A 17269-nucleotide genomic window follows, 5' to 3' on the forward strand; every position below is an offset into this window, starting at 1 on the left:
GGTGGCGTGCACCTGTAGTCCCAGGTACTTGGGAGGCTGAGGCAGAAGGATCACTTGAACCCAGGAGGTGGAGGTTGCAGTGAGCTGAGATCATGCCACTGTACTCCAGCCTAGGTGACAGAGTGAGACTCTGTCTCTGGTAGAGATGGAAGTCTCACTATGTTGCCCAGGCTGGTCTTGAACTCTTGAGCTCCAGAGATCCTCCCACCTCAGCCTCTAAAGTCCTGGGATTACAGGTGTGAGCCACTCGCCCAGCCATGATTTTTTATCTATAAAATGGGAATAACAAAATCAATTTTACAGGATTCTTAGGCATAAAAAGGTATGCATAAAATATCAAATGCTTAGTACAGTTCATGCACATAGGAAGTGCTCAATGTTTATCAGTAGCTCTTTTTTTGTTGTATATTTTTGCTTTTTTGAGATGGAATCTCGCTCTGTGGCCCAGGCTGGAATGCAGTGGTATGATCTCGGCTCATTGCAACCTCTGCCTCCTGGGTTCAAGCGATTCTTCTGCCTCAGCCTCCCAAGTTCCTGGGACTACAGGCACATGCCACCACACCCCGCTAATTTTTTGTATTTTTGGTAGAGACAGGGTTTCACCATGTAAGCCAGGCTGGTCTCAATCTCCTGATGTCATGATCTGCCTGCCTGAGCCTCCCAAAGTGCTAGGATTACAGGCGTGAGCCACGGTGCCCAACATCAGTAGCTCTTATAAAGGCATCGTCGTTACTTTATTGCAATTCTGTTGCTTTACAGATTTTTTCCTTCAGCCCAAACAGCCTCGAATACAATTAGCCTAGAATGCAGTTCTTGATACGTTTTCCCGGTGTTCCATTTTACACACTGATGTGAATAACCCTCTTTGCAAAAGACTCAGCAAGGCCCAAGTTTGGGGCTATACTGAGGAAACGCCAAAACCATCTATGCCAGTGGTTCTCCACTCTCGCCAAAAACGGGGTTGAGACTTAAAAACAAAACAACCACCACGACAAACAAAGAAACCAAAACACAATGTCTGTCCCTCAACCAGAGACTCCGATGAAATAGGGCCCAAGTTTCAGTATGTCTAAAAGCTCCCCAGGTGATTGTAATGTGCAGCTGAGAGCCACTGATCAATGTGGGAAAGATTAGTCCAATACTTCCATTACCCCGGGGAGAAAAAGAAAGCTGCTTTTACTCTTCTATAATCTCCATCACATTGTGGGAGAAGAGAGGACTGAAGATTACTGTTGAATTATTCCACTTACAAAAGATATTCTCATTATGAACCCGGGAAAATGGCTCATCGTGTTAATCCTCTGGTTTGTGTCTCAAGGTATCTGATATGGTGGGAAGTGGTGTGATCAGAGATGCCATAGGACATGTTGGGAGCTAGTCTGGAAATGCCTGTGAGGGAGTTGGGTTGACTGGTGGCTCTCTATCCTCAGCCGCTATGTGTGCACGCACATGGTTGCTGATATCAGGTGTGTGCACTTTGATCGTGGGCAAGTGACATGAATCATGCTTTGGCACTAAATTTACCAATATCTAAGTGCGAGAGATAGCTGGTGAGAGCTGGCAGTGTGCTCAGAAATGAAGTACATCTGGAAAAAAAAGTTTTGCTTTTTTTTTCCCCCCGAGACGGAGTCTTGCTCTGTCACCCAGGCTAGAGTGCAGTGGCACAATCTCGGCTCACTATAACCTCCGCTTCCCAGGTTCAAGCAATTCTCCTGCCTCCCCCTCCTGAGTAGCTGGGATTACAGGTGCCCACCACCATGCCCAGCTAATTTTTGTTTTGTTTTTTATAAAGACAGGGTTTCACCATGTTGGCCAGGCTGGTCTTGAACTCCTGACCTCAGGTGATCCGCCTGACCTCAGGTGATCCGCCTGCCTCGGCCTCCCAAAGTGCTGAGATTACAGGCGTGAGCCACCACTCCCGGCCTAATTTTTGCATTTTTTTTTTAGTAGAGACAGGGTTTCACCATGTTGGCCAGGCTGGTCTTGAACTCCTGACCTTGTGATCCGCCCACCTCAGCCTCCCAAAGTGCTGGGTTTTATATAGCTGTGAGCCACCGCGCCCGGCCTATTTTTTTCCATTGTTAAAGTAATATGAAAAAGAAAATACAGAAAACTAGAAACATAGAATGAATCCTAGAAGAAACTAATAATAATAGCCAAGACCTATGTAGACTTAGGGGCTAGACATGGTTCTAAATTCTTTATCATATAACTGTACTTACTCCTCATTATAGCTCTATGAGGTAGATAACTATTTCTAACCCTATTTTACAGAGAAGAAAGAGGGCCTGGAGCTGTTAGGTGACTTGCCTGAGGTTGTTTACCTAGTAAAGGCAGAGCCAAAATTTGGATTTAGGCTTCATTTAACAGGACCTGGTCAGTCTCAGAGAGAGAGTTCTTAAGATAAGCTGCATTCAAAGACTCAATGCCAGTTGCTAAAGTTGCAAAAGTTAATATCAGTTGTCATTCACTCATTTATTTATTTCACAAATATTTATTAAAGGTGTCTAAATGTAGCATAACATTCCAGGCTTGATTATCAAGATGTTGAGCTGGGCGCAGTGGCTCACGCCTGTAATCCCAGCACTTTGGGAGGCCGAGGCAGGTGGATCACGAGGTCAGGAGTTCAAGACCAGCCTGGCCAAGCTGTTGAAACCCTGTCTCTACTAAAAATACAAAAATTAGCTGGGTGCGGTAGCACATGCCTGTAATCCCAGCTACTCAGGAGGCTGAGGCAAGAGAATTGCTTGAACCTGGGAGGCGGAGGTTGCAGTGAGCCGAGATCACACCATTGCACTCCAGCCTGGGTGACAGAGTGAGACTTCATCTCAAAAAAAAAAAAAAAAGATGTTAAATAGTAGGCCGGGTGCGGTGGCTCACCCCGGTAATTCTAGCACTTTGAGAGGCTGAGGCAGGCAGATCATGAGGTCAGGAGTTTGAGACCAGCCTGGTCAATATGGCGAAACCTGTCTCTACTAAAAATACAAAAAATTAGCTGGGCATGATGGTGCATGCCTATAATCCCAGCTACTGGGGAGGCTGAGGCAGGAGAATTGCTTCAACACAGGAGGCGGATGTTGCAGTGAGCCGAGATCATGCCACTGGACTCCAGCCTGGGTGACAGAGCGAGACTCCAACTCAAACAAAAAAAAAAGATATTGAATAGTATACATAGAAAGGCTACATGTTTATTCATTCCTACAGCATTGAACTCCCAAGAATCTCAACAAAATAATGCACGTATAAACAACATAAACCTAGAAAGTTTTAAAATGAGGTACCTGTTCCCTGATGGCAAAATCCAAAACCAATACTTCAAAACTTATGGAATGTCACACACCTATTAGATGGAATATTTAGCATTATCCTCTATATTTTCTTTCTCTTTTTAGGGGGACATAGTCTCGCCCTGTGGCCCAGGCTGCAGTGCAGTGGCGCAATCTCGGCTCACTACAACTTCCGCCTCCCGGGTTCAAGAGATTCTCCTGCCTCAGCCTCCCAAGTAGCTGTGATTACAGAGGCCCGCCACCATGCCCGGCTAATTTTTTGTATCTTTAGTAGAGACAGGGTTTCACCAAGTTGGCCAGGCTGGTCTCGAACTCCTGACCTCATGATCCGACTACCTCAGCCTCCCAAAGTGCCGGGGTTACAGACGTGAGCCACTGTGCCTGGCCTCTATCCTCTTTATTTTCATCAATTAATGAACACAACTTGGACAATAATTTCAGTTGAATTTCGTGAGTTTGGCTTGAATTATGTTTTGTAAGGCAGTAGTGTCTTCAACTAAGAAATCTGATGTTTGCTGAATGGATGGATGAATTGATAGATGGAAGAATACCTGAGTGAATAAATAGACAAGGACGCTTAGCAATGTTCTAAATGTTTAACATTGCATCTTTAAAAAAATTTGGCTGGGCACAGTGGCTCACACCTGTAATCCTAACACTTCAGGAAGCTGAGGTGGAAGGATTGCCTGAGTCCAGGAGTTCAAGACCAGCTTTAGCAACATAGTGAGACCTGGTCTCTACAAAAAGTTTTTTAAAAATTAGCCAAGCATGGTGGTGCACGCCTGTAGTCCCAGCTACTCAGGAGGCTAAGGAGGGAGGATCACTTGAGCCCAGGAGGCAGAGGCTGTAGTGAGTCGAGATCAGGCCACTGCATTCCAGCCTGGGTAAGAGAGCAAGACCCTGTCCCCTCACCAAAAAAAAAAAAAAAAATCAGTGTTTTCTAGTTTGTTGGGTAATAAAGTATGACTCAGATGAAAATTGTGAGGTATTTTATTTTTTCATTGACAAATAACAATTGTATATATTTATGATGTACCACAGGATGTTTTGACATATGTATACATTCTAGAATGGTTAAATCGAGCTATTAACATATGCATTACCTCTACATACTTTACATTTTTTTGTAGTGAGAACACTTAAAATCTACTCTCTTAGCAATTTTCCCCTTTACAATATGTTGTTAATGAACTGTAGTCACCTTGGTGTATACTTTTTTTTTTTTTTTGAGAGGGAGTCTCGTTCTGTCACCCAGGCTGGGGTGCAGCGGTGAGATCTCGGCTCACTACAACCTCCCCCTCCCAGGTTCAGGCAATTCTCTACCTCAGCCTTCTGAGTAGCTGGGATTACAGGTGCCTGCCACCATGCCCAGCTAATTTTTGCCTTTTTAGTAGAGATGGGGTTTCACCATCTTGGCCAGGCTGGTCTTGAACTCCTGACCCCATGATCCCACCACCTCAGCCTCCCAAAGTGCTGGGATTTCAGGCGTGAGCCACCATGCCAGGCTGAAAATTTTTATTTCTACTCTTTCTATAGACTAAATAAATAACTTCAAGCAAGTCATTAAAGTCATTATGGGGCCAGTTTCTTCATCTGAGGATAAAATGAGGTCTAGCACCCTTCCTAATACATGTTAAACAGTCAGCGTATTTTAAACTGCCTTTAAAATATAGACAAAAAGCAACACAATACAATATAAAAAGGTATACAATATGAAATGTCTCTCTCTTTTTTGTTTTTTTTTTTGGACAAGGTCTCAGTATATTGCCAAGCCTGGTCTTGAACTCCTGGGCCCTAGTGATCTTCCAGCCTCTCCTTCCCAAAGTGTTGAAATTACTGGCATGAGCCACCTTGCCCAGCTGATACAAGTTTCTTTCCATAAAGTTTTCTGCTATTACTATTATTATTAGAGATCTCCAAGCAAAACTAAGATTTTGCTATTGATGAAGAAAAGGTTTACAAACCAGTGGATAATATTGTTTGCTCCAAAATCGTTGCTGGAAAAGGGTCCCGATCCAGACCCCAAGAGAGGGTTCTTAGATCTCATGCAAGAATAATTTGGGGTGAGTACATACAGTAAAATGAAAGCAAGTTTGTTAAGAAAGGGCCGGGTGCGGTGGCTCACGCGTGTAACTCAGCACTTTGGGAGGCCGAGGTGGGTGGATCACCTGAGCCCAGGAGCTCCAGATCAGCCTGGTCAACACTGCGAAACCCCGACTCTACTAAAAATACAAAAATTAGCCGGGTGTTGTGGCATAGGCCTGTAGTCCCAGCTTCCTGGGAGGCTGAGGCAGGAGAATCGCTTGAACTCGGGAGGTAGAGGTTGCAGTGAGCCGAGATTGTGCCACTGCCCTCCAGCCTGGGAGTCAGAGCAAGACTGTCTCGAAAGAAAGAAAGAAAGAAGAAAGGAATTAGAAAGAAAGAAAGAAAGAAAAAGAAAGAAAGAAAGAAAAGAAAAAGAAAAGTAAAGGATGACTACTCCACAGGCAGAGCAGCAGCATGGGCTGCTGGTTGCCCATTTTTATGGTTATTTCTTGATTATATGCTAAACAAGGGGTGGATTATTCATGAGTTTCCGGGAAAGGGGCAGGCAATTCCTGGAACTGAAGCTTCCTCCCCATCTTAGACCATACAGGGTAACTTACAGACAGTAGCCATGGCATCTGTAAACAATGCCTTGGCATTGGTGGGAGTGTCTTTTAACATGCTAATCTATTATAATTAAGGTGTAAGGAGCAGTGAGGACGACCAGAGGTCACTCTCCCCGCCATCTTGGTTTTGGTGGGTTTTAACCGACTTCTGGACTGCACCCTGTTTTACCAGCAAGGTCTCTATGACCTGCATGTTGTGCTGACCTCCTATCTCATTCTGTGAGTTAGAATGCCTTTACCTCTGGGGAATGCAGCCCAGTAGGTCTCAGCCTTATTTTACCCAGTCCCTATCCAAGATGGAGTTGCTCTGGTTCAAATGCCTCTGACAGAACCGTGTGAAATAACACAAATATTCTGGCTAAATTCCAGTGCAAATGATTAACATTCTCCAACTTCAAATAATTTTTATTATTAGCCAACACTTGTCCATCCCCAGTAATATACACGTTACATAAAGAGCACAGAATGAGACGGGCCTCCCTTGGCATGTTCACAGTCTGCACATACTTTCCACTGAGGGCTGCCCTTTCTTCTTCACTGCTATGCCCACAGCTTTTCAACTCCCACTATTTTCAATCCTGGGATGCTCTCTGACCCACATCGCCAAGTAGTTCCAAAACACAAGAGATAAAATACGAACACCTGTAGAATTCCAGAGAATGAATGATGTCATGTATATTTATTCATTTATTTATTTATGTATTTTAGAGTGGGGAGATCTTGCTATGTTGCTCAGGCTGGTCTACAATCTCCTGGGTTCAAGCCATCTTCCCACCTCAGCCTCCCAAAGTGTTAGGATTACAGGCATGAGCCATGGCACCCTGCCTTTTAAACATTTATTATTCATAATTTTGATATCGCCTGTAATCCTAGCACTTTGGGAGGCCAAGGTGGGTGGATCACCTGAGGTCAGGAGTTCAAGACCAGCCTGGACATCATGGTGAAACCCCATCTTTTTTAAAAAATAAAAATAAAATAAAATAGTTTTGATATCTGCGAAGTGATTGATATTTGTTGCTTTTTAACATGGAGGCTGGGATTCATACATTTTTCTTCATTATTGCCCACAAAGCGTTGTTGATAGGCAGGAGGGGAGTGGTACTTTCTTCCAACCTGTGCCTATGGGATCCAGGACAGACGATCGACAATAAACCGCGGTTGATCTGGATCTGGTCCAGTTAGTCCAGTCCCTATCCCTTCAAGTGTCCCCAGGCCCTCTTGCCTAGTTTCACCCTTTGCCTAGTGGAAGGAAGAGTTTGGGGAGAAGGAAATAATTTAAACCCTCTTTCTAAGCATGTGAATGAATTTCAAGTATGCTAAATACTTCAGTCTTCCAATCTAATTAGAACACATAGAAAAGAGGCATTTTTAGGACATTTAAAACTTGCAGCATAATAGCTCAACTGAAGAGCGTCGCCGCGTCCCCGCCATCCTTGCGCCCTCCGCCCCCCGCCCCCCGCGGCGCGCGAGTGCGCGGCTAAGCAGCGGGCAGACGGGAACGGGAGGGAACGGGGAGGCCGGCGCCCTGCCCAGCACAGAGCCCTTAGTCGGTGTCGCTTCTCTCTGCAGGCGACTTCGGAACTGCCTGGGATTATAAACCTCAACTAATAAAGGACTCACATCTGAGTTTTCTAAAGGCAGAAAGAAATCCACTTTCTTGTTACATCAAGATTTTGTTCCGAGATGCAAAAGTAAAGGTCGAAGCCAGAGAGACTGTGATCGTATAGGGGGAGGGGTGGCTACGACAGTGAATGCCGCCGCCTCTACCTGGGTTCGAATCCCAGGGTTGCCATTTAGGCGCCTACTATGTGCCAGGCGCTCGGAATATGACGGTGAACTCGCCGAGGTCGCCCTTTCTTGCGGAACTACGACTAGCTCGGTTGCCTTGGCCAAGTCGAAGTCTCGGTTTCTTCACCTGTAAGGAGTACGTGCCTCAGAATTCTTGTACTGAGTGAGAGCTCGTCTTAAGAGGTAAACGATGAACACTTGGTGGACACACGGTAAAAGGCTCAGTAAGTATTCTCTCTTCTTTCACACAGCTCCAATTCAGCGCAGAAGGGAGACAGGAGCCATGGCTAAGAATGGTTCTTTGAGCAGTTCTTTCAAAGAAGCACTGAACTCTATAAGGACGCTTCCCTGCAGCCAGAAAGGGCCGGGGCCCGGGGAGCAAAGGTGCATAAGGCGGGACGTTACAGGAGCGAGTCCTGCAGCCAGGACGCGGGCAGAGAACTCCGGAGGGACTTCTGGCCAGGATTTCCCGACCGGGTTCGGCGTAATTAGCATTCGCCCCGCCGCCATTGCCTCTCGGCCCGCGATTGGTCAGCGCTCCTAGGCGGCCCGCTCCGGGCGGGGCCGGAGGGCGACGGGGGAAAGGCCAAGCCCGCGGGGCAATGGGCGGGGACGCGCGGAGAGCGTGGCGAGGCGGCCCACCAACCGCGCCCGGGCCTGAGGGGGCGGGGCCGGGGCGGGGCCTCCCGGCAGGCATTACAAGCAGGTGACCCAGGCGGGGCGGGAGAGGGCAGCCAGCCCGCGGCCGTGACTCCACTGTCGCCGCCGCCACGCTAGGCTCGGTGCTCGCCCGAGGTGGGCAAAAGGGTGCGAGAGCGCGGGGGAGGAGCCAAGCCGGGCGCGTCCCGAGAGCGCCGCCACCGCCCCCAGGAGTCCACTGGAGCGCGGAGCCCCCTGCAGGGGAGGAGGCGAGCGGCGGGCGGGACGCAGCGGCGAGCGCGCACCATGCAGTCCCGGCCCGGCCAGCGCCGGCTGCTCGCGGTGCTGTGAGTCGGTGAGATTCCCCCGGCGCCCGCATCCCGCCTTCCTCCCGCCCAGGTGCTGCCAGGCGCGCTCGCCCTCCGTCCGACTCCCGGCCCCGGGGAGAACGCACGGCCTGCCCCTGCCCGGCCCCGTCTGGATCATGCGGGGGGCCCCCGAGAAGGAGAGGGCTAGTGACCGGCCTGCGCCGCCCCTGTTCTGGGGGCGCCCCCCTCTCTGAGTCGCCCCCACCTGCTGCCATGTGCCGCTGCCACGGGTACCCAGCCTGTCGCTAAACTTTCCCGGCGCGGGCCAAGCTCTGAGTCGCGCTTCTCAGCGGAGTGTTCCAGGGACGGAGGACCCAGGCTGGCTGCGGACTGTCTGCTCCTCTTGGCGGGATCCGTGGAGGTGAGAGCCTTCCCTTTCTCCCTGTTCTTCTCCTGCCCGGTTCCTGTGCCCTTTTCCGGGAGGCTGAGCCTTTTGGTCTCTGGGCACTGCCTGGAGGGCCCAGCTTGGAAACAGACGGTGGGGGAGTCAGTAGTTTGGTTCCAGGAGGCGGAGGGGGGAGGAAAGGAGAGGGGTTAACTTAGAAATTTGGAGACCGCTCCTGGGGACTGAGCCGTTGACGTCCCTCTAACCGGGAGTGGTTGCAATCTTCTCCCCCTTCTTTTTTAAAGAGTCCTTTCCCTGGAATCCAAGCCCTAACCGTCTCTCCCCAGCCCTACTCGGCGAGGAGCGGAGCGCTGCCACCGGAGGCAGCGCCTTCCTGAAGCAGTTGATCTTTGGACGGATTTCTTTAAAGGAAAAAGCAACCAACAGGTTGCCAGCCCCGGCGCCACACACGAGACGCCGGAGGGAGAAGCCCCGGCCCGGATTCCTCTGCCTGCGTGGGTCCCTCGCGGGCTACTGGAGGCGAGGGGAGGGAGGGGGCGATGGCTCGGTCTGACCCGTCCGCGCCGCCCTCTCTGCTGCTGCTGCTGCTGGCGCAGCTGGCGGGCCGGGCGACCGCCGCGTCCAAGGCCCCGGTGTGCCAGGAAATCACGGTGCCCATGTGCCGCGGCATCGGCTACAACCTGACGCACATGCCCAACCAGTTCAACCACGATACGCAGGACGAGGCGGGCCTGGAGGTGCACCAGTTCTGGCCGCTGGTGGAGATCCACTGCTCGCCGGACCTGCGCTTCTTCCTGTGCTCCATGTACACGCCCATCTGCCTGCCCGACTATCACAAGCCGCTGCCGCCCTGCCGCTCGGTGTGCGAGCGCGCCAAGGCCGGCTGCTCGCCGCTCATGCGCCAGTACGGCTTCGCCTGGCCGGAGCGCATGAGCTGCGACCGCCTCCCGGTGCTGGGCCGCGACGCCGAGGTCCTGTGCATGGATTACAACCGCAGCGAGGCCACCACGGCGCCCCCCAGGCTCTTCCCAGCCAAGCCCACACTTCCAGGCCCACCAGGGGCGCCGGCCTCAGGGGGCGAATGCCCCGCTGGGGGCCCGTCCGTGTGCAAGTGTCGCGATCCCTTCGTGCCGATCCTGAAGGAGTCACACCCGCTTTACAACAAGGTGCGGACGGGGCAGGTGCCCAACTGCGCGGTACCCTGCTACCAGCCGTCCTTCAGTTCCGATGAGCGCACGTTCGCCACCTTCTGGATCGGCCTGTGGTCAGTGCTGTGCTTCATCTCCACGTCCACCACAGTGGCCACGTTCCTCATCGACATGGAACGCTTCCGCTATCCTGAGCGCCCCATCATCTTCCTGTCCGCCTGTTACCTGTGCGTGTCTCTGGGCTTCCTAGTGCGCCTGGTCGTGGGCCATGCCAGCGTGGCCTGCAGCCGTGAGCACAACCACATCCACTACGAGACCACGGGCCCTGCGCTGTGCACCATCGTCTTCCTCCTGGTCTACTTTTTTGGCATGGCCAGCTCCATCTGGTGGGTCATCCTGTCGCTCACCTGGTTCCTGGCAGCCGGCATGAAGTGGGGCAACGAGGCCATCGCGGGCTACGCGCAGTACTTCCACTTGGCTGCGTGGCTCATCCCCAGCGTCAAGTCCATCACGGCGCTGGCGCTGAGCTCCGTGGACGGGGACCCGGTGGCCGGCATCTGCTACGTGGGCAACCAGAACTTGAACTCGCTGCGCGGCTTCGTGCTGGGCCCGCTGGTGCTCTACCTGCTGGTGGGCACGCTCTTCCTGCTGGCAGGTTTTGTGTCGCTCTTCCGCATCCGTAGCGTCATCAAGCAGGGCGGCACCAAGACGGACAAGCTGGAGAAGCTCATGATCCGCATCGGCATCTTCACGCTGCTCTACACGGTGCCAGCCAGCATCGTGGTGGCCTGCTACCTGTACGAGCAGCACTACCGCGAGAGCTGGGAGGCGGCGCTCACCTGCGCCTGCCCGGCCCCCGACGCCGGCCAGCCGCGCGCCAAGCCCGAGTACTGGGTGCTCATGCTCAAGTACTTCATGTGCCTGGTGGTGGGCATCACGTCGGGTGTCTGGATCTGGTCGGGCAAGACGGTGGAGTCGTGGCGGCGTTTCACCAGCCGCTGCTGCTGCCGCCCGCGGCGCGGCCACAAGAGCGGGGGCGCCATGGCCGCCGGGGACTACCCCGAGGCCAGCGCCGCACTCACGGGCAGGACCGGGCCGCCGGGCCCCGCCGCCGCCTACCACAAACAGGTGTCCCTGTCGCACGTGTAGGAGGGACCCGGCCGGAGAGCTGAGGGGAGGGGGGCGTTTTGTTTGGTAGTTTTGCCAAGGTCACTTCCGTTTACCTTCATGGTGCTGTTGCCCCCTCCCGCGGCGACTTGGAGAGAGGGAAGTTCTTTTCCGGGAAGAACCTCTCCCATCTTTTCCAAGAGGCCCAGCTCACGTGTGTTCTATTTTGCGTTTCTTACTGCCTTCTTTATGGGAACCTTCTTTTTAATTTATATGTATTTTTCTTTGTGACTTTGTTGCATTTTGGCAACAAAATTTACCTTTGCTTTGGGGGCTTTACGGTCCTGAGATTGGCCTTGTCATGAAGTTCCACTTAGTTCAGGTTTCTTTGAACTGTGTGTTCTCAATTGGGAAAATATATTTCCTATACGTGTGTCTTTTTAAAAAAAATGTGAACAGTGAACGTTTCGGTTGCTGTGACTGGGAAGTTGTCGCGTGTGCTTTTTCAGCTAGCTTTTCCTGCCACTGCTTAAAGTGTCCATGATTGTTTAAGGTGAGCTGCAGTTTATAGCCCCAGGTCATACCTAGGCGGGGAGCATAATGTGCTTAGGCCCTCCCCAAAGTGAGAAGGTTAGAAAGTACTTAACGATTTTGTGTTCATTTTTAGCTTTGTTTATAGAGGGAGGTTCAGTTTCTTTTCTGTAGTGCTTGTAATAATTCTCACTCCTAACCTCACCATCGTTGTGTCTCCAGTAAGTTAGAGGTAGCATTACAGAGAATCTGGCATAAATACTTGCAGTCGTGAGACCCAAAGCGATGGTTATTGGTGGAGCTTGAATTCTAGGCTGGGGAGTTGGCAGCTTTGTGCCTGAGACGGCGTGGGTGGTTCTTAGGCTTCAGTGATCCCCCTTTTTTTTTAAAGGAACTTGTGTTTTAATTTTGGTAAAAGTATAAACCCACTCCCTCTGGACAATACTTAGTGGTAGTTGCTAAAGGGGGCTCCTTTTTAAATACAAGGACTAAAATGGATGTACTTCCAATAATTAAAGTAAATTTCCAACACTCACTTGCTGCACCCTCTCAACGCCCCCTTTATCATGTTAAACAGTCTTTTCTGCTTTTTTCTTATTCCTCCTCTCCTGGAGAGCTGTGATTAGAAACCACACCCACCCTTGAGTGAAATGCTTGAACTGGGAGAGGGAGGCTGGCTACCTGTGAACAAACATTGGCCCAAATAAGGGAAAATAAGTGTCCCTGGACTTTGGACTAGTTTATAGCCAGATAGTCCAAAAGCAGCAAGATGTTGCTCTCTGCCCTCTCTGAAAACAAATGAGACCCATAACATGCTTGCACAACCTTTTAAAATATAGATGAGTGTTTTGCTACCTCTATAGTTTTCTGAGAAAGCCTGTATGTTGATGAACACACACACACACACACACACACACACACTTCTTGGCAATTGGTTTGCTTTACTAATCTGTTTAACCATTCCTTCATTCATTATGAAAGCCTATATACTGATGAATACACACACAGAAGTTTCTTTGCTGTTAGAAAATTCTGTTTGCTTTTCTAATCTGTTTAAGCATTTATTCATGAAGAGTGTGGGGCCATTAATGGGGAAGGGGGTGACAGTGCCTCAGCCAACAAAATTCCAGTGACCAGGACTGGGGACTAAATTTAGGAAGCTAAAATGGCCAGAGCAATTAACGTTTGAGAAAGCCTGTCTAGGAAAACAACTGGAGTCTAGGCCTGTGTAATTCACTTCTACCAAAGTTGGAAAAGTAAAACTTAAGCCTAGGTCAGTTTTTACTTCATGGATGTTAACTTGACAAATGGGTAGTTCCCAGAGGGAATTGAAACACTTTACTGGTGGGACGAAACCTAGTATTGTTTTAAGGACTCTCAAAAACTTCACATTTATTAAAATGCACTGCTCTTACCCAACTTATCCTCCAAATCAAAATTAAAATTTCAGTGGATTCTACAAAATCTCCTACAAATAGCTACAGAACTTTGTGCCTATTTTATTCCTCTATTTATTCTAGGAAGAAGCCTCTTCGTAGAATCTTTAAATAGATCCCTTGACTGAGTGCCAATTCCTCTCCTGTTTTTCAAATGAGAGAACCTTTTCTGATCACCTTGACCTTTTCCCTCATTTCCTATGTCTTCCCAGAAAGTACACAGGCTGCTCTGCTGCCTTCAGTCATTGTGCCTAATTTGGGTTCCCCCCCTTTTCTTTGTGGAGAAATCTAGAAGTGATGTGCAGTGTATCCAAAAGCTGTGGGATGAAGGGGGTGAAAGTGATTTAATTCATTTTTTAATTTTTTGTTGGTTTTAGCAACATGCTGAACAACTAATTTACTTTAAAAAATAAGCCAGTTAAAACAAAGGATGCTAAGCCTAAGGGGAGGCCATGTAAGTCATGATCTTAGGGGTCTCATTCCAGACCAACTTTCAGAGGCACTTCTTTGTCTCTGTTCTCACCTCTGCTGTCTCTCTCTTCCCTTATCCCCTAAGATTGGCAAAGATAAAAGCCCACCTGCTTCCCTAAGTCTTACTGATATCAGCCACCCCAGGGGAGAGAACCTGGATCTACTTATGGCCACCCCCTGTTTCCATCCATATACTTATTTCCCCCAGTTTGCATGTGATTATGGAAACAAGTCATGCTCATGAAAACAACTGTAAAATAAACGGTTATGGAGTAGTTCAGCAACTTGGTCACAGCCAGCTTCGTGAAGCTGGGGCAGACTTAGGGCCCAGTTGAGTCTCATGTACAGCTTCAGGGCTGTCCCTTTAAGTTTGGTGTTTTTTGTTTTTTGTTTTTTTTTGAGATGCAGTTTTGCTCTTATTGCCCAGGCTGGAGTGCAATGGCACAATCTCGGCTCACTGCAACCTCCGCCTACCAGTTCGAGTGATTCTCCTGCCTCAGCCTCCCAAGCAGCTGGAAGTATAGGTATGCACCACCACATCCGGCTAATTTTTGTATTTTTATTAGAGACAGGGTTTCACCATGTTGGTCAGGCTGGTCTCAAACTCCTGACCTCATGATCTGCCCGCCTTGGCCTCCCAAAGTGTTGGGATTACAGGCGTGAGCCACCGTGCCTGGCTCAGTTTGATCTTAAGCAATGCCTCGGTTAATAGTTTAGGGGGTGAGGATTCGATTCAGGTAGGTTGTCTAAGGAACTAATGGGACCTCTCAGTGAATCAGCTGACCAGATTTTAGGAAATCTTTTTAATTTCTGTGATTTCCCTTCTCACATTTTGAAATGGTCAAATTGGCTGGAAACAATTTTTCTTGGTGCCTTATTGGTTTATGCTTGCAAACCTTTGTCATATTTTCTCATGACCATTGCCAGTGACCAAGGCCCATGTGTGTGTTGTGTGTAATTGTGCGCATTTCCAAGCTTAAATAATGTGCCGACAGCACTGTTTCAAAGTTGGTATTCATTAGGCTGTTTCCTCCTGGGCTGAAGCTGCACTAATCCTGACGCTGGCTGCCAGGAGAAAACCTCACGGATCACACACCGAACCTTAATAACAGCGTCCGTGACCTGCACTCTCCAGTACAGAATGGGAACCCCAGAGCTAGGAAATGTAGTTGTATATTTTAATGAACTGCTACCCCTGCCAAAGAAGCTTCTTTCACTTTTGTGCTCTACAGAAAGCCCAAGGGGGGTAGGAGGGACAAAGCTTTGAATAACTGCTTTCTAACACCAAATGTGGCCAACAGGACAGAGCACATCACACATGTAGGCAGGTGTGAGGGACAGTGGCTAAGAATTGCCTGCTTCCTCTGCCTGCTCTTGTTTCCAAAGTCCAATCAGGTGATCCTGGGAAAGAAAGCTGTCTAGGTTGGGGAGGGTCATTCTGAAAGAACTGCCAAGACATTAAAGAAGGGTTAAGGGTAGGCAGAATATAAGTAGCTAACCTGAGTCAAGACTTTCAAAAGCTTCTTGCAACCTGATGATAATTACAGGATTTATTTCAGCCAGGACAGTGTCTGTCTGTGGGTACATCATTTTAAGACCATATGATTTCATGTTGTTACAAACTGTGTGTATAGTATATATGTTTTGTGGGTGTGTATATACATAATATATATTATATATATGAAAGATTTGGTGACTTTTGATACGGGTTTGGTGCAGGTGAATTTATTACTGAGCCAAATGAGGCACATACCGAGTCAGTAGTTCGAGTCCAGGGCATTGAATACTTTTTCTGATTTCCATATATGTATAGTGCCTATCCCATGCAGTAGTCACTGTCATGTCGAATCCAGACGTTACACATCAGAGCCAGTGATATTTTATTTGTAGACAATCAGTTTGAATCCATAAATTATGACTGGCAGATGATACATGATTACAATTCTGAATCTGTAACATTTACAAAAGGAAACCCAGAGCCACTGGATGAGTTTGTTTCTGCTTCGTTCCTGGGAATCAGTAGAAACAGCAGTTGTATGTGGTTATGTTAGTCTCAAGATACTTCATTTGTTGACCTTACTTCAGAAAAATTTTGTATGTATTATATTTGTGGGAAGGTAAAATAATGGTTTGAGATTTTTATCAAATATGAAGATTAGTTATTTATGAAAAACAAAGAAATGTCTATTTTTCTTTGTTCCCGATTAATGTAGATAAATTTTAAAATGCATTAAAGTAATGGTAAAGACAATACAAAGGTGCTGTAGACGTCTTTTTCTCCTCATGTTTTTATGAAAAGACACTGCTTTCTAAGAGTATTCGAGGAGATACATGGATTCTAACTCATAATCAGGTTTTTCAGATGTACTTAAAATGTAAGCAGCAAAAATTTTATTAGTAAGTAAAATCAAGCAAATTCCCATCACCAGAGACAGAGCTAGTTAAGAAACATGTTTCACTTGAATATATTTCCTAGGTCTCACTCCCACCAATCCTGCGATTGTCTCGTGATTCACTTGCTGAAGGGAGATGTGTGGAAGAACAGACTTTGCCTGAGATTGCGTTCTATTTTATAAACCCTCCGTTTATACCGAACCAATTTGATTAGAGATGGCGCTGTTTTGTGTGTCTGGTTGGAGGGCAGGAACTCCCAAAACTTTGTCATCCAGCAGTTGGATCTGCAATTTGTATTGTATTCTAAATACAAGTCAGGGAGCCCAGAAGAGACAGGAGAAGCTGACTGAACTGGCTCTTCCCTAATCATCTGGACAGATTCTTAACCTGAGATACTATTGTCAGACCACCTTCTGCTGGTGCTGCTTTGGCAAAATGCAGATTAGCTAGCAATCTACCAAACACCACCTCATTTTAATGCCTGGTAGGCAGGGTTCACCAATGCTCTGAGACATAAGTATGTGGGAGAACATGGGTTACTAGCTTAAAATATTTGTAGGAGACAACATAAATCCCATAAGAGGTTAACAATAAGAGTATGTAATCCAATGTCAAGCTGAGCACTAGGAACTTTATTAGATTGGTGCATGAGGTAGCTGGGAGAGGCAGACTAGAAAATATAGTTGAGTTGAATCCTAAGAGGAGAGCAGCTGTACCTTACATGTACAGGACACTAGTTAGCACATCTTTCCCATGCTTTCTTGTCACTCATTTTCCCTCATTGGAAAAGTGGGGAGAGGGCAAAGTCACAAGCTGGAACAGAGGGACTGTTGGGCTTTGTTGCAGAAACAGACTGGGCACAGTGGTTCATGCCTGTAATCCCAGCACTTTGGGATTCTGGGGCAGGCAGAGATCACCTGGGGTCAGGAGTTTAAGAACAACCTGACCAACATGGAGAAACCCGGTCTCTACTAAAAATACAAAATTAGCCAGGCATGGTGGCACATGCCTGTAATCCCGGCTACTTGGGAGGCTGAGGCAGAAGAATTGCTTGAACCCAGGAGGTGGAGATCGTGCCATTGCACTCCAGCCTGGGAAATGAG

At 48.5% G+C, this 17269-nt stretch overlaps 1 protein-coding gene across 1 annotated transcript; it reads left to right on the plus strand.

Annotated features, from left to right (window-relative positions):
* The first annotated feature begins 9618 nt into the window (after positions 1 to 9618).
* Positions 9619 to 14047, plus strand: FZD5 (frizzled class receptor 5). The gene has a single exon (XM_012446284.2). The coding sequence runs from the start codon at positions 9619 to 9621 to the stop codon at positions 11374 to 11376; it is 1758 nt and encodes a 585-aa protein (XP_012301707.1). The 3' UTR covers positions 11377 to 14047.
* The last annotated feature ends 3222 nt before the right edge of the window (positions 14048 to 17269 follow it).

Source organism: Aotus nancymaae, unplaced genomic scaffold (genome assembly GCF_030222135.1).
Source record: "Aotus nancymaae isolate 86718 unplaced genomic scaffold, 86718_ANA_hifiasm-v0.15.2.pri h1tg000008l, whole genome shotgun sequence".
Lineage (NCBI taxonomy): Eukaryota > Metazoa > Chordata > Mammalia > Primates > Aotidae > Aotus > Aotus nancymaae.